Source organism: Mus caroli, unplaced genomic scaffold, assembly GCF_978045245.1.
Source record: "Mus caroli unplaced genomic scaffold, Mus_caroli_1 scaffold_12, whole genome shotgun sequence".
In the NCBI taxonomy this organism is placed as follows: Eukaryota; Metazoa; Chordata; class Mammalia; order Rodentia; family Muridae; genus Mus; species Mus caroli.
The window spans coordinates 71,250,516-71,274,020 of NW_028227267.1; the positions used below are offsets into that span (position 1 = coordinate 71,250,516).

The 23,505-nt window shown below is 41.0% G+C and overlaps 2 protein-coding genes across 10 annotated transcripts in view; one reads left to right on the forward strand and one right to left on the reverse strand.

Moving 5' to 3' along the window:
- Lrrc63 (leucine rich repeat containing 63) overlaps nucleotides 1-21,825 on the reverse strand; it is a 44,454-nt gene extending 22,629 nt beyond the window's left edge. Inside the window, exons 1-6 of one of the 3 annotated variants that reach the window (XM_021181984.2) lie at nucleotides 21,634-21,825; nucleotides 20,335-20,504; nucleotides 16,603-17,298; nucleotides 16,059-16,145; nucleotides 14,022-14,182; nucleotides 11,718-11,816 (exon numbers count right to left, since the gene is read on the reverse strand). In XM_021181984.2, coding sequence (XP_021037643.1) covers nucleotides 11,718-11,816; nucleotides 14,022-14,182; nucleotides 16,059-16,145; nucleotides 16,603-17,298; nucleotides 20,335-20,458 — 1,167 coding nt within the window. In that variant the 5' untranslated portion in view covers nucleotides 20,459-20,504; nucleotides 21,634-21,825. Of the gene's footprint in view, nucleotides 1-11,717; nucleotides 11,817-14,021; nucleotides 14,183-16,058; nucleotides 16,146-16,602; nucleotides 17,299-20,334; nucleotides 20,505-21,391; nucleotides 21,583-21,612 lie in introns of those variants that run through there. The other 2 variants (XM_021181985.2, XM_021181986.2) reach the window with 2 other exon arrangements.
- A 120-nt stretch (nucleotides 21,826-21,945) lies between these two features.
- Nucleotides 21,946-23,505, forward strand: part of Lcp1 (lymphocyte cytosolic protein 1) — a 99,934-nt gene continuing 98,374 nt past the window's right edge. For 4 of the 7 annotated variants that reach the window (XM_021181587.3, XM_021181586.3, XM_085828775.1 and 1 more), the window contains exon 1: nucleotides 21,956-22,521. The gene's annotated coding sequence lies outside the window, so the exon portion shown is untranslated. Of the gene's footprint in view, nucleotides 22,522-23,505 lie in introns of all 7 variants that reach the window. The other 3 variants (XM_021181588.3, XM_085828774.1, XM_085828778.1) reach the window with 3 other exon arrangements.

Below are 23,505 nucleotides of genomic sequence, written 5' to 3' on the forward strand. Positions count from 1 at the left end.
AAGGCAGGGTTAACACTGGGTGTCACACCATCAATGAGAACTGCCTTTCCCTCCCTTAGCAATTATCAAATACCAATCACCTCAATTAAGGGTAGGACTTTGTGGGAAACACTCTTTCTATGAAGTCATTCACCACCGTTACTTCTTAGAATCTTTTCACCACCCTCTTCTTCGCAGATCTCTGAGCCTCAGAGGCGAGCACTTCAACCTCTTAGTTGAGAGTCTCTGGGCTAATTGCCACATATTTTGTAAAAAGACATTTCTCCGATGAGAGCTGAATGATGCATTGGACATGAGACTCCATGTGGTCTTGGTAGGAAGATTGGCTGATAGGGCCTGGTTTTTCTTTCCAGAGTATGTGAATGTGTGGTGGAGAGGCCAGTAAGAAAGGTGATTAATAATGGACGTGCAAAACCCTAAGTGAGGCTCCTTGACTTCAGAGTGACCCTTCTGTGCTGTAGAGAGTCTGAAAAGCTTCCTTCCAGTAGCTGTGTGATGCTTTAACTTACAAAGTCATTAGAATAAAATGAGCTAATAGAACAAAGCCTTCAAATCAATATGGGATTAATATGACATGTTATGATAGTAAAACAACCGTTCTCGTGTGTCTTAGACTCAAGAACTGTCATTGCAGGACTGGAGAGATGGGTCAGAGGTTAAGAGAACTTAATGCTTGAAGAGGACTGGAGTTCTGATCCTTGCACTTAACTTGGGTGGCTCACAACTGCCTGCAACTTCATGGGATACAATGTCCTCTCTTGACCTTCATAGATACCCCGCACATATAAACACAGACACAGACAGAAACACACATACACACTGCTGTGAGACAAAACTTTACCTGGGGAGACAACAACACACACACACTCCCACAGCAGACCAAAGTCTGGATACCACCAAAGTCCAGTGAGCTTTCTTGGGGTTATTTACAGGAATATGGGTAAGGAGCAGAAAGGACTCAAAGACAGCTGAGTCACTGAAGCCAAATGCAGCATGGGTGACAGCTCACAAAGCTAGGAATCTGAAGCAAGGCTGCACAGGCTACACGTAGCTCAACAGATTGGAGGGTATGCCGTCCAAGTGACTCAGTAGGTCTAAACCTCTTCAGGCAGCTCAACCAGCCTCTGCTTCTTCCAGACAGCTGGGCTAGCTCCCAGTTTCCTTTTCAGCTTTGTTCCCCTGATGATGACTCTCAGCAGGTTTTACTGTTTATTCTTGGAGACAGGGTGGTGGTGGGTGGATCTGGTCAGTTTCAGGGACTTCCTGAAACTATTTTGAGGGGTTTTTTTTTGTTTGTTTTTCTGTTTTAAGGACTTCCCTGAAAGGATGGAATGTTTCAGTCTTTGAAAAATCCTAGATTTTGATGAACTCATATTTCCATATAAGACCATCTCCAGAGCAGAATTCACCGTAGTTCATCAGTGGCCTGTCAGGTGTCACGCTCCGATTACTTCACTGCAATCTCATAATAATTTCATGTCCATCAGTTCTCGTATGAAAACTTAAAACTGAATTGGTCTGATGGTTAATGTGGAAGTACCATCAGAAGAACATTAAAACAGTGAGATATTTGTCTCATACACTTTTCTATTGAAATTTCACAGTGTAGGTGTGGTACTTTGGCTGAACCTACTCCTAAACATTTCATTATTTTTCTTATGATTTTTTAAAAGAAATTGCTTCACCAATTTTCTTATCAAGATTGTATATTGACAGTATACTAAAATTCAGTTGACTTTTTTGGTATTAATTCTATATACTACAACATTTCTGGAAATACTCATGCATTATAGCCATATATTACTGGATTTCTTATTATATCTATATCACCTGCAACTGGAGATGCCTTTCATTCCTCCTTTTCTTCAAACACAGTTTTGCATGATTTCAACATCTGAATAAAACTATGCAGCCTTTTGTTGAGATGAAACATTTCCATATCTTTATGGGACTAAATGAATCCATAACTGTATTCAATCTTTTTTTAAAAAAAATGTTGAATCTTGGTAGCTATTACTGCTTTACCAGTTGCCTTGGTTAGATGGTCTGGTGCAAGGTTGAACAGAAGTGGCCAGAATATCCATCCTTGTCTTGTTCCTGATTTGAGGAGGCAAACTTCCAGTCTTCCATCATCAAGTATACTAGCTGTGAGAGTTGTGTTGGAAGTTCCTTCTATTCCTAGATGTTGAGTGGATTCTTTTGGAGGGAGTCATGAAAGGAGCTAAGATTTCCCAGGGATGATCTGTTGTATCTATTGAGATAGTTGTGTTTTTCCTCGTCTGTATCTTAATCTTACATCGACCTTTCTATGTTGAGCTGTCTAAGCATTCCTGAGATAAGCCTCACCTGGTGATACTTCACTTGGTTGTGGAGGAAACTGCCTTTGTGTGCTCTGAAGAGTTCTACATATGCAGTCATGAGATAAGCTCTGTAGTTACCTTTCTTGTCACGGCTGACTTCTGCTATTAGAACATTATTGGTTTAATGGTTCAAAATGGGAAATGTTCTCTTCTATTTGTTGAGTTTGTGAAAGACTTTTAATTCATGGATAGTTGGTAGAATTCACCCATGAAATCATCTAGACTGAAGCATCTCTTTACGGGAAGTTTTAAAACTATTGTTGAATCTCTTACATACCATTCATGTTTTCCATTTGCAGTCTGCTTTTACATGTTTGTAGAAATATGTTCATTTCATCCAAGCTATAAAATGATTTGGGATAGTTATTTTAAAATCTAAATTCTTTCTTGTTAACTTTATAGGGTGAGCAGGGACCTTTCATTCTTGACTTTGGGAGTTTAAACCTTCTGTGTGTACGTAGGTTTTTGTTTGTTTGTTTGGTCTTTCTATGTAGTCCTTGTCAATTTTGTTAATCTTGTCAAATCTTTTCAAAGTAGTAATGCTTACAGTTTTGCCTTTATCTCTGTTGAGTTCCTGTTCTCTAATTCCTATACCAATTTCTATTATTTCCTTATTATTCTCTCTTGGGTTTAGTTTACTTGTTTCCAATGCCTTAAGTTAGAAGGTTAGTTTGTTGATATGTGGTACTTCTTTTTCTTTTAAACTTTTCATTGATTCATTGCGAATTTCACAAAAGGCACCCCAAGCCCACTCAAGTCCCTGTCCCAACCTCTGACCTTAAAAACCTCCTCCACAAAACTAAACAAAAACAAAAAGCCAAACTCATGGTGGAAGCAGAGATGTGTCACACAGTATACACTTTTGCCCAAACAGCTCTACTGCAAATGTTCATTGCAATGAGTCATTGGTCTGGTTCAAGGCCTCTGGCTTCTGCTACACCATCAATACTGAATCCTCACCAGGACTCTCCTCTTGGATATCCTGTTATTGTCCTGTGTCATGGAGATCCTGCAGCTTTGGTTCTTCATGACTGGCCCCTTCATGTGATTCAGCAGTTTACAGATGGGGTAGGTATTGGGGTGGGCACAAAGTTCCAGATCTGGGTCTGGGTAGTAGATGAGTTGGTCAGCTCACCTGTTCTGCTTTGTGGCAACTGGCAAGGGGCAGGACCATGGCAGCAGTGTGGGCAAGGACATTACCATAGTGACAGGTAGCAGTGCAGGCTTCTCACATTAGGCTATTCCTTCCCAGTCTCATGTCTCCAGTTTGCCTCTCTTTACAGTGCTCAAACCCTTCTGCTTCTCTTTCTCTCCCATCTCTCCACCACATACTCGCTCATGCACTGCAGCGGGCAGGGCTCTGTGAGTCTTCCACCTTGAGATATGTCTTTCTAACACAGGCAGCTATAGCTGCACATTTCCCCCTGAGCACTGTTTCAGATGCACCAAAATAAATGTCAATACACTGTTTCCACTGTCATTTGCCTTCAAAATTCTCTAATTTTCTTTTGATTCTACTTTGGCTCATTGATTAAGAATTAGTTGCTTTGATTCCCTGGGAACCCATGGCAGGGACCCAACTTAACTCTTTCCTGCCAACCCTCTCATTATCTTACCCATCTCAATGCCTTTCTGTCAACTTCCAATCTCCAGAAATTCTTTCTACCAGAGATCCCAGTGGCCAAAGTGGACAGAGAACTGGGAAGACAATTTTCTCTTTCCTTCCTGTCCTCCATTAAGATCTCGTCTGTCTTCCTTTAAGTCCTGTAAGTAGCCTGCTGGCAGAAGCCCCTCCTCCCAGCTGATCTTCATTCTCTAGGAGCTCTGCTTGTCTTAAGGTTTTATTGCTGTGAAGAGATAAGATGACCAAGACAACTCTTATAAGGGACAACATTTGACTGGGGCTGGCTTACTGGTTCTGAGATTCAGTTCATTATCATCATGGCATGAAGCATGGCAGCATCCAGGCAGGCACTGCTGTAGGGGCTGAGAGTTCTACATCTTGTTCCAAAGGCAGAGAGGAGAAGACTGGCTGCCATGTGGCTAGGAGGAGGGTCTCAAAGCCCACCCCTACAGTGAAATACTTACTCCAGCAAGGCTGCACCTCCAAACAGTGCAACTCCCTGGCCTAAGCATATTCAAACCACCACACTGCCTCTTGGTGCAAACCCCTAGCCTCTTGGCCTTACTTCTTAGTTCGTCTCCATTCTTTTCTTCCACACACTGACTTCAGGAAGCACGCTTTACCAGGGGACCCACAGCCACCACACTTGCCTAGGATCCAGAGATGGGAGCAGCAACCAAGGAACAGAATACCTACCCAAATGACGAGATCAGATATCAACACCAAGAAACACCTCAAACATAACTCAAGATGGCTAGACCTCAGAGCAAAACCACAAATTCGAACAGCCAAAATATTATGCCAGAAGACACATTAACCTAAATTAAGACAGACTCAATGCATTTAGACTAAAATCAGAAATAATACAATAAAGATTTCTGCTCTTTATGTGTATATTTAATATAGTACTTGGAGTCTTAGCCTGAGCAATAAACAATTGAAGAAGATCAAGGGAATAAAAATAAGGAAGGAAGGAAGAAGTCAAATCTCTTTATTTGCAGATGATATGGTTTTATAATAAAAGACTCAAAGACGTCTACCAGGAAACTTCTGTAAGATATGAAACACTTCCAGTAAAGCAGCAAGATACAAAATTAAAACAAACAAAAAAAATCAGTTGCTTTTGCATATACACATGAAAAACTGAGAAAGAAACCATGGATATAGTACCTTTCAAAATAGCCTCAAAAAGCAAAACAAAACACATCTTAGGATAGCTCTACTTCGGCAAGTAAAAGTCTTGAATGATAAAAACTTCAAGACATCAAAGGAATAAATTAAAGAGGATATCAGAAGATGGAAATATCTTCCATGTTCATGGACTGGTAGGATTAATATCATGAAAATGACCATCCTACCAAAAACAATCTACAGATTCAGCTCAATCCTCCTTCAAATTCCAACACAGTTCTTCATAAAAATTGAAACCCAATCTTCAACTTCATGTGAAAACAAAAAAACCTAAAACAATTCTGAATAATAAAATAACTGTTACAAGTAATACCACCCAATGTCAAGTTGCACTAATGAGCTACATAATGAAAAGAACAAGCACAGACACACTGACCAGGGGAACTGAGTTGAACACCTGGGCATGAGTCCACACACCCATGGACACCTGGTTTTGACAAAGAAACAATGATAACACAGCATCTTTAACAAATAGAGATGGTTAAACTGGATGGCAGTCTATAGAAGAATGCAAATAGGTCTATCACTCTGCATAAAATGTAACTCAAAATAGATCAAGAACTGTAACATAAGACCACATACTCTTCATAAAATTGAACCTACACCTGACACTGCTAAACTGACCAAGAAGCTGAGCCTAAATAGCTTATGAGCTTAGAGAAAACCAAGCACTACTACTCTGCTAAAGTAGCATAGCAATAAAGCGACTCCGTGATGACACTCTGCTCTACCCACAGACCAGTGCCTCACTCGGTCATCCACAGAGAGACCTCTCCTTGCCGTAGATGAGAGCTAACACAGAGACCTACAACCAGACAGTGTACAGAGAGTGAGGGACTTCGGAGCACTCAGTCCTAAATGGGATGTCTTCATCCACACTTACTCCTCAAAGCTCAGGGGTCTATGCAGAAGAGGAAGTGGAAAGAGGGTAAGAACCAGAGAGGCCGGATGACTATAGGACACAGCATCTTCCAGACACAGCAGGACTGACGAAGAGATGAACTCGCAGAAACTTGCTGAATGCAAAAGGCCTGTGCAGGTTTGAGCCAGACAGACTCCTAGCACTGAGATGGGGAAATGAACACAGGGTCCCACCCTGAACCAAGAAGCTCTCTGCAACTGATCCATGCTGACAAAGAAAAAACGATGTTTCCTCTCAGGGATTCTCACTGTGCATACTAACCACACTTAGGGTTGGCTCCATGGGTAGGAGTACTTGGACAGCACAAACCAAACTCAACGTATTTTGTAGACAAGCATGCACATGCTTGCTTTGTTTTTTAAAGAGAGAAAAATAAGAACTCAAAGTTAGGTGGGTAGGGAGTTAGGGTTTGGAAGGAATTGGGAGAGGGTAAATCATGATCAAAATATATTGTATGAAAAATATTTTTTCAATAAATAAGACAGTTGCTTAATTTCAACATATCAGTGAAATATCATTTTTATTTATTTATTTTTTTATTCTTTTTTGTTAACTGAACTAATTTTTTATTATATTCCACACAATATATATCTTATACCAATCACAAAAATGGTGGACATGTTATTAAATGAACATAAATAGATAAAGTCTTTTTGTTTGCTTGCTTGTTTTGTTTTTAGTAGAGCTTTAAAATCTTGGCTCCAACTGTGGTATAAACCCAACATAAGAACAATTTTTAGACATTGGAGTTCATTGTAATAAGGCTGTACTTCAATGGCCCTCACATCACCAAAGGATTTTACCTCCATAGTAGCTAAGCGAAGAGTTGACAGTTCAGCTGCGCCAAGGAATGAGTTGTAGGCACAATTATTTGGATACAGGTTTCCTGCTATGGTCAAAGCTATTTGACTTGAGTGATTGTCATCATTCTCAGCCCACAGAGAACAGGTTACATTCATTTAAGAAATGGTGTGTGTATTAAGATGGTCTATCCATGGAGTCATTCATCAACCATTCAATGAGCAATGGTTCTGCTTGGAGAGTGGCACAGACATTAGGTGAGGGTAAGATTCTGGTTCATTGGCTGTGATGATTTTGAAAAGCTTTCATTTCAGAAAAAGGGTAACTTCTAAGACCCTGTTCGTCAAAATTGATACAATAATTATAAATATCAAACAAAACATTCAGTCTCAATCTTTGTTGTTCTCTTACAAGCCACCTCCCAAATTAATTGTCTACGTTTCTTTTGGATGTATAAATAATTTTGAAATATGTAAGCTGTTCTGAAAACCATAGTATAGTGTAAAAACATCAAATAAATAATCCTACTAAAAGAGAGGCTGAGATAGGAGAAGCATGATTTCAAGACCATTATGTGGTACACAGCAAGACACTGTCATGTACAAACAAGAAGAAAGTGTATATGGATTGTAAAATATTGGACCTATTTCTCTAATTAACAAATTAGAGAGACCACTGGATGACAGCCAACAAATTTCTAATTCCTCATATTTTTGAGTTTCAATTGATTAGAATATATTGGTAATATTAAAATTCACATTAAGAGATATTAAGGAAAAGTGATTTTTACTTCCTGTTATTTTTGTTGTTAGAGGTGGAATTATGTTTTGTGGGTTTGTTGAAAGATGACTTTCTTGGTTTCTCTAGGGTGTAGTTTCACTCCTTGTGTTGGTGTTTTCCTTCTATTATCCTTTGTAGGGCTGGATTTGTAGAAAGATATTGTGTAAATTTGGTTTTGTCATGGAATATCTTGTTTTCTCCGTCTATGGTGCTTGAGAGTTTTGCTGGGTATTGTAGCCTGGGCTGGCATTTGTGTTCTCTTAGGGTCTGTATGACATCTGCCTAGGATCTTCTAGCTTTCATAATCTCTGGTGAGAAGTCTGGTGTAATTTTGATAGGCTTGCCTTTATATGTTACTTGACCTTTTTCCCTTGCTGCTTTTAAAATTATTTCTTTGTTTAGTGCATTTGGTGCTTTGATTATTATGTGACAGGAGGAATTTCTTTTCTGGTCCAGTCTATTTGGAGTTCTGTAGGCTTCTTGTATGTTCAAGGCCATCTCTTTCTATAGGTTAGGAAGGTTTTCGTCTATATTTTTGTTGAAGATATTTACTGGCCCTTTAAATTGGAAATCTTTCTTCTCATCTATACCTATTATCCTTAGGTTTGGTCTTCTCATTGTGTCCTGGATTTCATGGATGTTTTGGGTTAGGACCTTTTTGCTTTTTGCATTTTCTTTGACTGTTGTGTCAACGTTTTTTATGATATCTTCTGCACCTGAGATTCTCTCTTCTATCTCTTGTATTCTGTTGGTGATGCTTGCATCTATGACTCCTGATCTCTTTCCTAGGATTTCTAACTCCAGGGTTGTCTCCCTTTGTGATTTCTTCATTGTTTCTAGGTCCATTTTTAGATCCTGGATGGTTTTGTTCAATTCCTTCACCTGTTTGATTGTGTTTTTCTATAATTCTTTAAGGAATTTTTGTGTTTCCTCTTTAAGGGCTTCTACCTGTTTACCTTTCTTCTCCTGTATTTCTTTAATGGAGTTATTTATGTCCTTTTAAAAGTCCTCTATCATCATCATGAAAAGTGATTTTAGATCTGAATCTTGCTTTTCCAGTGTGATGGTATATCCAAGACTTGCTATGGTGGAGAATTGGGTTCTGATGATGCCAAGTAACCTTGGTTTCTGCTGCTTATGTTCTTATGCTTGCCTCCCACCATCTAGTTATTCTAGTGCTACCTGCCCTGGCTATATATGACTGGAGCTCATCCTTCCTGTGATCCTGGTTGTGTCAGAACTCCTCAGAGTCCAGCTGTCTCTGGGATCCTGTGATTCTGGGATCCTGTGATCTTGAGGTACTGGGTGTGTCAGAGCTCCTGGGAGTCAAGCTACCTCTGGGACCCTGAGATCCTGGTGTGACCAAGCTCCTGGGATCCTGGGATCCTGGGTGTGTTAGAGTGCCTGGGAGTGGAGCTTCCTCTGGGTGTCGTGGGATTGGCTTCGGAATTTGTTCCCAAGGTGTGCTGAGGGAAGGAACTTGTGACACTGGTCTGGTGGAGTTCCTGGTGCCTGAGTCCCACTGGTCCCAGTAACTCCCGGTGTTGGGACAGATGTTGTGTCTTCCTCACCTCTGATCCTATCTATGAAATGTCAAATTTTTGTTGCCAATTTCATTGTGTAATAGCCAAAACACTCTTTTATGATTTTTCAAAGTTTTATTTTTATTTTTCACAAGACCTTTTCACTATGTAGTCTAGTCTGCTCTCAAAGTAATGATCCTCCTGCCTCAGGCTGCCTGTGTTGGAGATACATAAATGTCATTCTGTCTTTTGAAATTATTATGACTAGTTTTGGGGCCTGATGTATGGTTTATTTTGAAGAGTAACTCTGGCCAAATTGAGACCTGTGTATCGTGCTACTGTGGCTGGCCTGTTTCGTAGGTGTCTAACTGGTGCACTCTGGCCAAATTGAGACCTGTGTATCGTGCTACTGTGGCTGGCCTGTTTCATAGGTGTCTAACTGGTGCACTCTGGCCAAATTGAGACCTGTGTATCGTGCTACTGTGGCTGGCCTGTTTCACAGGTGTCTAACTGGTCTAAGTCTTCATTCCTCTGCTCACCTTCTGCTTGGTTGTTCAGGGAATTATTGAACGTGGAGCATCAAACTGTCCAATAATAACTGCTTTCTTTGTCCACATTTTTTGCTCCGTGTACTAAGGGCTCTGTTGTTTGTTGTTTGTCATGATATTTAGCCCTAGTAGATTGGAAATCTCTTTCTTTGTTTCTAGTAACACCTTGCTTAAAGTCTCGTTTGTCCGTATTACTGTGGCCACTCTGGTTTTTTCCTGGGTACTATTTGCTGATACGTCTTTCCTGGCGTTTTTATTTCCTGTCCATCTCTTTTGAGTCCCACGTTTTTTACATTGGCATAAATTGTACAAAGCAATAGGCTTCATTATATTTTGATTCCTGCACATGATGTACTTCGATCATGGCCATGCCCTCCATCCCCCTCTTTTGTCCCCTCTCACTGCTTACTTTCTTCCCAAATAACCCTCCGATTTCCATGTCTTCTTAAAATCTCACTGTGTTTCATCTGTAGCTAGACAGCACAGGTCTGCATTTTAACGTCCCATTCTCATGCCACAGTTACACCCTTGGATTTTTGTACTCTGTTTTTAGTGATAGACACATTTTTGTTGTTGTTTGGTTAGTTGGTTAGGTTTGGTTTGGTTTGGTTTGGTTTTTTGGCAAACGCTCCTTATCTGTGTTTGCTCAGGAGTACAGATAAATGTGAGGAACCAAGATCCTTGTATTTCTTAGAAATTCCTGTTAATATGACTTTCCTGTGTTTATAAACCCAGTGTCGTATATTGCAAGTAATAAGTGATTGTCTCTGGTGAAAGTAAGACACATTATAGGACCTGTTCTCTCCACTAGCATGCTTTGTCATAGCTCTCATGATCAGAGAGTAGACCATGCACTGGTGTGCATGTTCTCATCCTGCCAAACAATACCTGTGAAACAAGCATGTTACCAGGACTGTTGGAAACAATGTTTCTAATGCTGAGTATTTGAAACAGAGAGGCCAATTTGCTAAGGATCAGTTCACAAAAAGCCAATACTCTGAAAGTCACTTCAAAAGACCCATTATCCAGCGATTCCTGAGAAACTGAGCAAGATGGCATAAACAAAACCATGTTGCATTTACTTGAAAAAGAATAGGTTATCCTGTTTTAGCTGCTGGCAACTACAACTTGTTGCAATGTTAAGTGCTCACTAACATTTTTGAAATATAATATCTTTATTATTTCTCTGAGAATTTCAGACACACATAAAAGGTATTTTAACCATATTTACTCCCTCTTCTCCTCCCAAGTCCAGATCCATTTCCCCAACATCATATTCTCTTGTTTTAAATAGCTTAATATTACTCTGAATTGCACTTCCCATATGGTCATGGTTAGGAGGTCATCCACTAGAGTGGGGAGACCTCAGGGTCCATGCACTTACAGAAAACACACTTACTTGCCTTTGCTCCTCCCCCGGGAGTCATCAACTGCCCATAGCACCTCAGATAGGAGTGGGAACTTATGTGTCCCTCCCCCACCCATACCAGAATGTGGACTGCCTTAATCATGTGTGGGTCTTATTTGGGCAGCCACAGCTGCTAAGCATTCTGCTTCGTGCAAACAAAACTGTGTTACCGAAGTCCTCCCAGGCTAACTTGGTTTTTTTTTTTTTTTAACTTCTGATTTGCATATGGGTAAGTTAGTGTTAAAGTTTACTAAAAGTCAGAAGAATGAATTATATTTTTATACATTATACAACCATGAGGACATCTTTGAGATCTTAGTATAATGCTGCTGCATTTGGGGCTAATGTCACTGAATTTCCAAATAAATAAATAAATAAATAAATGTGCTATCCTCTTTTTACTTCTAATAAGTAAGGCTTGTTTAGATGCAGTTCAACATGTATATGTTTCATAATATCTTCAGGATATCTTAAGATATTTACAATATCTTAATATGTAAATAAATGTTTACTATTTATTTACAATAGTAAAATTTAGCAATATAAAAAAGTAGACTTACTTCTATAGGAAATTGGTTTAAGTCATTAAATGATAAATTAAGGTATATCAATTGAAAAGCCACAGGTGTTAAGTCTGGACAGTTTGATAGAAAGAATCCCTGTAGGAATGACAAAAAATAAGATATTAATTATTAACAGTAAATTCTCTCGGTTGTACAATGTTTAATTTTCTAATAATAATACTACAGCCTCACCAACAGGGTGTACTGTCTAAAACCTTTCTGGTCTGTTAAGAGAAAAATTACAACTCTGTGTAGTTTTAATTCGTCTTGTTCTTTGCATGTGTGTGTGATGGATATGTGTGTGAGGATGTGAGTAAAGGCATGTGTTCCACAGGACAAGTGTGATAGGCAAAGGTTCTTAGAATTGATGGCAATTGCTTTATCCAGCAAGCCATCTTCTCAGCCTGCATTATTTTTATTTTAAGAGCTGATGACCATGTTTTTATTTTTCTAAGGCTAATTTGTTTAGGGGACGCCTTCCCTAGTTTCTTTTTCTAGTGCACAGAAACACAGCCTATGATTCTGTATGTTGATCTTGTGATTTACTTTGCTGAGTTTATTATCTCTAAGACCTTTGTCAGTGATGATCATAATTCTAAAAGCCACCATCCCAAACACTGGAATTCCAGAAGAACACATGACAATCCTAAACTATTAACGTGTTGGCATCCCTGAAGTCCTCAAAACTATTTCCCACTGGAGGAAAAAGAAAAAGCCACATAAGGGAAAGCCAAGTTCTCGGTAGGGGGCTGGGGGCTGACGCACATATGCCGTTGTTCTATTTGTTGCTAACTTACTCTATCATTTACCACTTCTGCCTTTTTATACATAGCGCCACGCTTGCTCAAGACCCGCTCTTCAGCTGAGAGTAGGAAGAACTTGACGAGCATCCTGAAACCGGGCGCTTTACTGATGAAATGTCCGGCCCAGGCTGCAGAAGGCACTGCACAGTCAACCAGGGTTTTCTCTGAGCGGGGATGTGACTGCTGAGCTGATAAAATTGATTCATTTGCTAACATGAAAAAAGTACAAACTGCACTCTGCCTAAGAGGTGACACCTTAGGACTCATTAATATTCTCTCTCCCTCTCTTCTCTTCTTCCCTTCTCTTTCTTTTAAACACAAAAACAAAACAAATGTATAGATTTTTTGAAGCTAAAAGAGTTCTGAAACCTGGGGATGTAGCGTGTTTGGGTAGAGTGATTGCCCAGCAAGCATGGGACCCTGGATTCCATTCCTAGCACCACGTAAGCGGCGCATGGTGGAACATATGTACGACTCCAGCACTCCGCAGTTGGAGGCGTGAGGACCCAAAGTCATCCTAAGCTGTACTGCCAGCTCAGGAGACAGTGCCTCAAACAAGCAAACAAGCCAGGGAAGTAGTGCTGAGTACAAATTCAACTGTGCGTGCTTACTGTGAGATCTCGTGCAAGTTGTTTTCCTGCAACATCTATGTTTGCATCTGCAAAATGAATTATCAGTTGCCTACACTGCAGACTGTACAGTGTAGGAGGAGCTGAGGCTTGGAACATAGTAGGTGTTTAATAAATGACAACCAGTACTACTGTGATTCGTCTGCTGGGCCATCCAAGCGTCCAGTGCAGACCAGCCTCACACTGGACTTGACACAAGGTCCAAAGCTTCTGGTAATTTAGAAACATGAACAATTTCAATCCTGCTTCCCAGAATAAATGAGGAAAAAAATAAAATAAAAACAGGATGACTTCTCTGGATCGCAGCAACCTTTTAAACTTTATTGGTGAACTGAAGACAAACTTGGATAAGTTAAGTTTGGAGGTATGCTTTGCATGTATTCCTGGGAAGTGTCTGCGGTAATAGGAAAAGCTCCTTCAATGTAATGAAAACTAACCTAGATTGAGAAACTGAAAAGGTAAAAATAACTGATAATTGTAGCCTCCCCACCCCCAGCCTGGAACCTGCTGGCTCAGGGGTGGAGTTTCCTGCTCATTCAGGGGTGGAGTTTCCTGCTCATTCTTTCTGCCACGCCTACTGCTGGACCATGCGGCTTCACACATGTGCCCACCCTGTTACTTGATCCCGAGATTGTTTGGCGGGAAATCGGGTCCCCTCCCCCTTCCTTTATAACTGAGTGTCTGAACAAGTAAAATTTAGCTTTGATCAGAATGCCTGTCTTAGCTGCATTTCTTTCTCTCGCCGCCTAGCCCCTCTTCTCTTCCAGGTTTCCAAAATGCCTTTCCAGGCTAGAACCCAGGCTGTGATCTGCTGGCCGGACACAACAGATAATACCAATGGGCATGACTATTAAGAAGGTCTAACATACCTTAAGATTAAGTGCATTTCTTCCATATATTTGGCAATTTATTATGGCCAGGGTGGTCAGCGCCAGTACCGTTTCAGAGCGTGTTGCTCCAATAGCCTTAAAGCCTTCCCCCCGTAAGACATGGGCATCTGGGTCTACTGTTCTGGTGGTTCTCTGAACAGCTAAAAAAAAATGTAAATAAATAAATAAATATTCAAAACATCAAACCATAGGGTATTATATGACTTCCATGGCTAAGTGGCATGGATGCTCTCACAAGAATGAATTACCAAAGGGATTGGCACTCTAGGTAGTCTGGAATCAACTCCCTAGATCCTGCACTCACCAAGACTGGATTGGTCTCTGTGCCATCCTGGCTGTCTTGCTGGTTACAAAACTGTCTTCACAAAATAAAACTGTATGCTCACTGATAGATTCTACCTACGAAACTCAGACTATATCTCTGCCTTTGGAAGCCACATGTAAAGATAATTTTAAAATTCTCCTCTATAAATTAAGTAAGCAACTTTATGGTTGACAAAAACAAAACAAAACAACAACAACAACAACAAACGGGCATAGTGAACCGCATAGCTTTGATGTCACTTCCCCAGGAACATCTCCACTTCCTTCCTACGATCCCCCTGATCTACCACTCCAAAGCCCCATACAGGTGGATTCTTCCCTCAGTGGATAGATTCCATACAGAGAAGGAAAGAAAATAAAAAAAGCTCCTAGCAGTTAGCCAAGCAGAGACACTTAAATGAACTTTATCGTGTCCCCTGTGCATATTAGCTTGCATCAGACAAGATCTGTGCAAGAATATACCAAACTGCAATTAGAAAATATTTTTGAAATTCTATGAAATACATTTTAAGCCTGCAACTACTTATTGGCTGTATTACTTGTAGAAAGATCATTTTTGAGGCCATGTATACCAGATTGGTTTTGAACCCACAGAGATCTGCTTGTCTCTGTCTCCCAAGTACCGCAATTAAAGGTATCTACCCTCGTGCTCAGCTCTTCCAGACACACATTTTACAGGGCCTATAATTGCTTCAGGAAGGATAAATGAAGCCCCCCCCCCAAAGGACCACAAGAAAAGGGTTCAGTTTTCAGTTTCTAAAACAGACTGGGCTCACTACACATCTATTGCAGTAAAATGTAATCACAACGTTTAGAAACGTGTACGGTGCCAAGTAGTGAACTCTGGCCATGGGAGGAAGGAGGCAGCAAGGACTCAGGAGGGGGGAGTTAAGACACAATGATGGCAGCTTGCTCCCTGCTCACCGTCCTGCTGCCCCATAAGCTTCTCTAGGACTGGGGCCTGGGGCCATCTGAGTCACACCTGCACTGGTTACTTCCAATGCCTTCGGAGGTTGCTTTATGTGCATTTTTGTAGATTTGACTGTTGATTTTGGTAAGAATGTTAGTCCATCATTAGTTACTCGATACTGGGACAGGGTCAGAACTCTTTATTAAAAATCTGTCAGATAACTCTAACACTGTTTCTGCTACTTTTCAGTCACTTTGCTTGCGTAGGCTTGGTAATAATCAATTATTCACCGAGTGCTATGTCCATCAGATTGCAGATAGGCATAAATGTGAGATCTAAAATTGATCTCACTTTTCAGCCAGTGTATGGACCTCACTATGTAGCCCAGGCTGGCCTTAAACTTTCAATCTCCCTGTCTCCTGTCTGCTACCATCTTTGGCAGTAGAACGATGTCAACTTTCCCTAAAGATGGTTCTCATTTGTTTCTGTCATATGGCTAAGGTCCAGGCTCTTAGAACAGGGCCTCACATGTAGGGGAGAGTTGCCACTTAAAAGTGCCTGTCTATTGTCCCTGTCTACATTAAGAACACATCAATTTTATATTTTCAACATCAGTACAACATCTGGCCCATTGTCAGTGTGTAAGAAAACTGCTGAATAAATGGCTTAAGGAACTGGGGAGATGTGTGCCCTAACACTCACACAAACCAAATAACAAACAATTGGAGTGAGAGAGAATAATCTTATAATTTCTCCAAGAATGGTATAAACCTAGCACTTACTTTCAGGTGGTTTGTGGGCTTCTGTTTTTCCACTCACTGCAGCGGTGGTGGTAGCAGCAGCAGCAGCGGCGGCAGCAGCAGCATTTTCTAGATTGAAAAAAAGAAAAGAGAACAACTTTTAGATACCTTTGAGGGTGATTTCATTATAAGTATTATTATTATTATTAGTGGACTGGGCTGCACTTCCTGTCCCCTTTAGGAGTCCTGTAGGCCACCCCCTAAATAGCTGTTTATCCTCACTTGAATACTTTAGGTCCTATGTAAAGCACTACCAGGCGCCTTCTTACTGATTTCCTTCTAGGTTTTTGTGAACTTTCTGATCAACTTTCATCAATATTATCTAGATACAGTAGCCAGGCTATCCTCCACAGCTCTATAAGGTCAGGGTGACTGTTGCTATTCCCGGGCTGAGGTACGAAGTGTTAACTTAAATGTTCTTTTTTTTTTTTTTCTACCTTGAAAACTCTCCACCTCCTTGTATTTTTTCCCTCTCCTCTGTTCTTAATGGCACCACTCCTGAAGACCATGTTTCAATTTTACTTACCTATCATAGCCTGTCTTGGAGGTTTTCTTGGCAAAACAGGTGTTGGCAGAGAACGGGCTGGTGGGAGTGAACCAGTGTTCAATATCACTTTACTTGGGACTGTTTTAGGGTGTGTCCGTTCAGACCACTGTGGTTCTGGTATTACAGTTGAAACGCTAGATACAGGGCTGAGTGTTGTTCTCTTTACATCTCTGAGAAGAGGGAGATCTTGAATATAGCCTGAAATCTTTGGTGCAGGGTGAAACTGGGTACCTAGTGGCTTAAACTTAGAAGTGATAAATCTAGAGTAAGAAGTGGGTGAAGGTTTGGGAAACTCCTTGGAAAGAACTAAAGTGTTAAATGTCTTTTTAGTGAGATACCCGTCTTCTTTGCCTTCCTTTTTCGAGGACTTCTTGGCTCTTTTTTTCATTTGGGATAGCGTATTCTTAAAAACTCTGGAAGACGCCGACAGACATCTTGGAATGAACATGGAACCAGTGGCACTCTTTGGGATCTTCCAGTGAAAACGGCGAACACGGTGTTGTTGTGGAAAAATGTTAACCACTCTTTCGACTGCCTTGTGGTCATAGTCAAGACTGATGGTTTGAGTGCTGGTAGGTCTTTGTGATTGAGAAACATTTTTATCGACTTTCACTAAAGCACTTTCATCGGGATCGAACGTTCCACAGGTCTCCTCCTTCGGTTCTCTAGCCTTAACTAAACAGGATAAAGGGTTAGAGGGCGAGATCAGCATATATTTATTAAGCTCTCCAAACAAAGCTGCTAAAGGCTGGCTTTTTGTTTTTCATTTCTCACTCACCTTCTAAGAACAGATCTGCTTAGCTGTGGGGACTTCTGTCAAACTGATAGGAATACACTTTGAGCAAACAATTGAGAAGCTAACCGACTTACAAAGGATGGAGCAACTCTTGGAAGAACAAAAACCGTGGGGAAAAGTCCAAGACACAAAGAAGAGATTTGGGACAGTTGTCACTAAAACTCTGGCAATAGAGATGGTGAGAGGGACTTTTGATGAAATGACTCGTTCATCATCAGCTTTCCCCATGTGAATTTTATTATTATTATTATTATTTAGCAAAGCGCAACGTTTCTTTTTCATGCCAAATGAAAACATAAAAGCACCCTTTCAGACATAGGGCCATGCTGATACTGACTAAAAGATACTGCGTGTTTATTTCTCTGCTAAGAACTCTTTCCTCACTTAGGTCCAGAAATTTATGGAGCCTGCATTATTGGATACCTCAGTCCATCAGATGTGCCTCTCCTTACCTATGGGACAGAATGTCAGGCATCATCTTCCTGTTGTCTTAACTGCAATAAATGGTGTGAACATTCCATTCCAGCGAGGAGGGAATGGATTCAGTATGGTGGAACTTCAACGGGAAGGTACACAAATCCTCAACCCAGCATCTCAACTCCCTCTGTATGGATGAGGCCAGAGCTGGGCTGAGAGAGAGGGACTGTGGATCGTGCCATGGCCACCACATTAACCCTGTTTCCAGACTCTCCCTTCTCCCTTTGGTGACTGGAGAGGGACACGAAGTTTCCCATTTCAAGCCAATTGAGGGGGACTTGGCAGAGAGCCCTGTATGGAGGACTCCAAGGAGTGTGTACTGAAGGGGGAGCTGGCGTCACCTTATCACCTAAGCAAAGTGTACCAGCATTCTTAACCCAATCATTTCACCTTGACCTTAGCTTTTTTTTCCCCCAAGGTATTTCTATTCATATGTTTCCAGTACTATCCTCTGCATGCAGAAAGCACACAGTCTCCTTTTTTTGTATCCCACTTTAAGTCAAGGTTTGGTTCAAGCCTTGCTCCTACAGCTTCTCATAGCTGCTAACTACACCGGTCTGTTCCATTGTGTGCACACATATGTATCCAAGTATATCCAATGCTGCTTTCTCCTGTTGCTTCCTGTCTTCATTTTGTGTGAAGCTCATTATTAGTAACCAATGGAAAGGTGATGTAAAGCAGGAACAAGGTCATTAAATTCTGTATGATGAACAGTACGTTCCAATTTTTGGCTATGTGAAGGTTCTGGTTCTGTGTTTTAATGTTTGTTTTATAAATTAGACTTAAGCCACTTATATTTTTTCATTCATTGAGCAAATATCGCAGATACCCACTATGAACAAAGTACTCGGGGTTGATGTTAGTCAAGGTCATAGACTCTCCAAGACGGCAAAGGCAAATAACCTTTGTAGTGCCAACGTCGAGAAATTCTGCACTGGGCTATGGAGTGAAACCAAAGACAAATAGTGAAACTCCAAGACAGAACCTGGTAAGGAGCTGTCAATCTGCAGGGCCGTGGGTGCTACTTACAGAACAGCTTGCAAATATAGAAACACGGGACATCACAGAAACACAGGAAGGATGACGTAGAAATGGCACAACAACGGTTTTGCGGAACTCGGAGGTAATGGATAGATCGCTTTTTTACATCTTTGATAGGCATAGATGAAAGGATAACTTTAATATTATAAAAGTGGCTCATCTTTAAAAACTTTTTAAAAATGTGTATGAGTGTTTTTGCCTACGTGACATGATTGCCTAGTGCCTGCAGAGACCAGAAAAGAACACTGGATCCTCTGGAACTGTGAGGCACCAAGTAGCTGCTGGGAATCAAACCCTGGTCCTCTAAGAAGAGCTTCCAGTGCTTAACCTGAACCATCTCTCTGGCTCCTATCCCACCTGACAGAAACTAATGGGAGATGATGAGCAAGGCCTGGTTTTGTTGACTGTTTCATCACCAGTTCCTACATCATGCTTAATAAACACAGTCAATCTTCATTATTTGTTTAGACTTAGCAAAAGTTCAAGTACCCTACACTGAACTAGGGAAAATTATAAGGTCAGATTCCTTTAAGACTCTGTTCTCAACATTTTCATCAACCAATCCACATATAATCTTGTTCTATGGCCTGCACTTAAGGACATACTGTTTGAATAGATATGATGAAATATACTTTCTTTTTTTTTTTTTTTTCTTTTTTGGTTTTTTCAAGACAGGGTTTCTCTGTATAGCCCTGGCTGTCCTGGAACTCACTTTGTAGACCAGGCTGGCCTCGAACTCAGAAATCCGCCTGCCTTTGCCTCCTGAGTGCTGGGATTAAAGGCGTGCGCCACCACGCCCGGCTGAAATATACTTTCTTAACATATAAAATATATCATTGGTTTGTTACTATAGACCTCACAGCCAAGCACACTGCATACATCAAGGAAGTTCAGCTGACATGATGTTCTCTGCTAAGCACATTACAGCTTTCTTTTGTTTAGACTGAGCTTCAACAATACACTTATGGATATCATAAACCAACAGATAAAAAAAGAGGGGGCACAAAAAACTCAAAGAACCATGGAATTAAGTAGACCAGGAAAGGGACCCGTGTTTGTATTACAGAAGCTGAAACAGGATACTGAACTGGGTACGTGTGTGTTGTGGAACTTGTATTTTCGCTTATTTAAACACACATTCCCGTGAACAGAAGAACTATTGATTTGGGGATTTTAGCAGTAAGTAAACTCATATTTGACAAGTCCACGAATGAGGATCAATCAATGAGCACACCTATAGAACTGATTCTTGGTTATTGTCACCTTATGATAAACATTTTTCCGTATGGCTATCAGTAACTGTCTTTACTGAGATTGTAAATTGAGTAAAGCAAGGGATTTCTATAAAAAAAAAAACACACACACACACCAAGGTTAATACACATATCTGTACATACCTGTATGTACTATACGGACTTTCTTTTTTAATAAAGGTACTTTAGGGAGCTTTGGAGGTAAGGGTCTTCGCAGAAGTAGTGGATGCTGTTGGGTTTTGAGTGAGTGATAAATGCTCTTTTTCATAGCTGCTGGTTAAGTGAGAACTGAACTTCCTGAGAACGAATCGTTACTGAAAAGAAGTGGTTATCACTTAGAAAATATCCTTACGGAAACCATTCTGTGTTGCTACGATACTGAGTTTAAGCAGGTTAGCTTTGTAAGGAGAGAAAAAAAAAGGAGTAAAAAAAAATCATTTAAAATTTATTTTTGAAGTACTTTTAAAATGACATATTTTTAATACAGGCTTAAGCATGGGGCTTAAGAAAGACAGAGAGGCACTCAAAAAGTTTAACGTTTTCTTTCTGTACTGGATATTGAAACTCTGGTCTCATGCAAGGCCATATCACTGAGCCAAATCCCCCTGCCTTCCAATTTGCTTAAAATTAGAAGTTGGGGAATACACTTGTAAGCCCAACACTTGAAAGCCTGAGACAGGAGGGTCAGTCTGAGCTACACAGGGAGGGGTGGCTTCTTTTAAAAATTTAGATTAATAATTAATATAGATTAAAAACATATTCTATTATTAATCTAGACCTTGCTAACATTTCCCGTGTGAGTATGAAATTCAACCAGACAACGCTATTTTCAGTCAGTAAATGGTGACCTCTCTCCCCGCAATATAGGCATGGCATTTCATTCACTACCTCCCAAATATTATCAGTATAGAGTTAGAAGGGATTTTGGAATTAAAAAAAAAAAAAAAAAAAAAAAAAGGAGGTAAAGGCCTCTGAAATCCCACAGTATCTAACCATACACAAACGGTTTTCTTGTATGGCGATGGCTTGTTTTAACTCTTAATTTGTCCATAATTATGCAATTCCAAAATAAGACAGGCTATTTAATACAATGAGATGTTCCAGGATGGTGGGGAATCTCAGAGAATAGGGAAATAAGGACACAGCTGTCCTCCCTCCCCACCCCCCACCGCCCAAAATAAGTCTTTGTTTTCAGGGCAACCTCAAAAGTGCCTGGCACAGTGCTGCTCCGCGGAATGCCCGGCAGGGAACCCTGGTGCGGTGCAGAAGAGCGGTTTACCCGCGAAAGGTAACTGCAGGCCAGTGCTCGTTCCTGATTTGTCGGCTGGTAGCGCGTGCCCGCCCGCCACAAGTTTCCTTTTCTAGTTGGTGGGGAGGCCCCATCACCACCCCCCAGTCCCCAAGTGACCAGCTCCTACGGACCCTGCCTTCAAGCACACAGACCAGATTTCCCACGTCCATCTCCTTTATCCCTGAGTCCTGGCTGCCAATGACTGTCTAGCGAGGTCTCCAGTTAGGTCTAATTCCACGTTTGTACTGGACGCAGCTCCATTAGCAGCAACCCCAAGCCCTGCTACAGCCGAGTGTTACGCTCATAGTGTGGACCACCAACCAGTCTCCGCCCCCCAACACCCCACCCCCTCCCCGCAACCCCGCTAGCCGGTGAGAAGCGCAGGCGCACGAGGGTTGGCACGTCGGGAACCAGGGGCGGGGCTCAATGCCCCGCCTACCTGCCCCGCCCACTCGATCCACCCACTGATTTCGCCACCTTAGGCCAGTGGTCCCTAATTCTACTGCGGGCTGCGCATGATGCCCGGAGGCTGAAGTGGTGGAGCTGGGAGGAGTGGCTCCACGTGTACGGAAGGCTGTGGTGACAATCGTTATTACTATTCTTACTCTTAAAACAGTGGCCACTATTATTTACTTTTCTCCATGACTTGACACGGGTGTCTGGAGACTGGGTTGGCATTTTCTAATACGGCTACACTTTTGGGCGGCTGGCCACCGTTACCCATTTTGCAGTAAAACCCTTGTCTCCAAATCGCACATTCTGTTTTCCTTCTTGTCTCTTGGGTGCAACCTGGTTTTTCTTTCTGTTTTTAAAGTTCTTGGTGGAAGTGGAACTCAGTGGTTCCAAAGCTCTTTAAAAGGACACCCAGGTCTCACTGTCACGGTGGTTGGCTGTGATTACCGGTGTTGGTGCTGTCTCCATGTTCAGTGGTAGACATACCGTGCTTGTTTGCCTGTATGTGCTTGCTTCTCTGGAGATTTGAGAACGAAAACTGGAAAGAACCTATTACAGAGACGGGGGAAATCCAACTGAGAATTCAAGTAAGGGGCACTTCCTTCCAGTCACCTCCCTTAAGTGTTTCTCTTCTTAAGTAAGGGTGTGGGAATTTCAATAGCACCTTGGGAAATCAGAGACTTCTAGATTCGTTTACTAACCACGTCTTCCTTTTTCTCCTAAGAGCAAGCATATATTTTGAACCAATGGGAAAATATTAATTAAAGACGAATCTGGGTAATGCTGTACAATTGTCCTGTGGTGTGTTGGTTGGAGGTTTTGTTATGTAGATTACTTTGTTGTTTACTGGGTACCCTTTCCAAACCAGGGATTTTATTCCACTTTCCTCTGTGTTTGTTTTACATTGCTTAGTTTCCCTGAAAGACAGGAAGCAGACAGAAAGGCAAATCTGGTGGTCACGTTTGTCTCAAGTAACATATATTGTTCATTATTTTGTAAACAGCAGAACTGTTTCTATTCTTAAGGATAAAGGTGTGTGGGCCAGTCTATTCTTAAAAGCTGAGACCTACTGGAATTCTGTTTCAATGACAGATGTGTTTCAAATGTATGCTTAGCTTTGCATAGTCAAAAATCAAGGCAAGTGCATTTGTTAATTAAAAAAAAATGCTTTGTCATTCTTTGCAGGTTTCTTTTGGCAACTACCATGCCAGACCCAGGGCAGTTTAATATGTAACCTCTGCAGTTGTCAATATTTTGTTTTCTGTAACTATTGCTGTAACTATAGCTCCAACCATTTAGGGAAATGAAATACTAATGAAAATTAAATCCCTGGTTTGATTAGTCTTCTACGCCCATGTCAGCTATTCTACCATACCTTACACATTTTCCATGGGAATGACGGAAGCATGGGATAAAATTGTGAAAGCCTACATTTCACTCAGTTCTGATTACTTTAGCACTTCTTGTATTTAATTTGTTATTTTTGAAAGTACCTCACCTTCTCCTTCTTCCCTTCTTCCCTTCCTTCCTTCCTTCCTTCCTTCCTTCCTTCCTTCCTTCCTTCCTTCCTT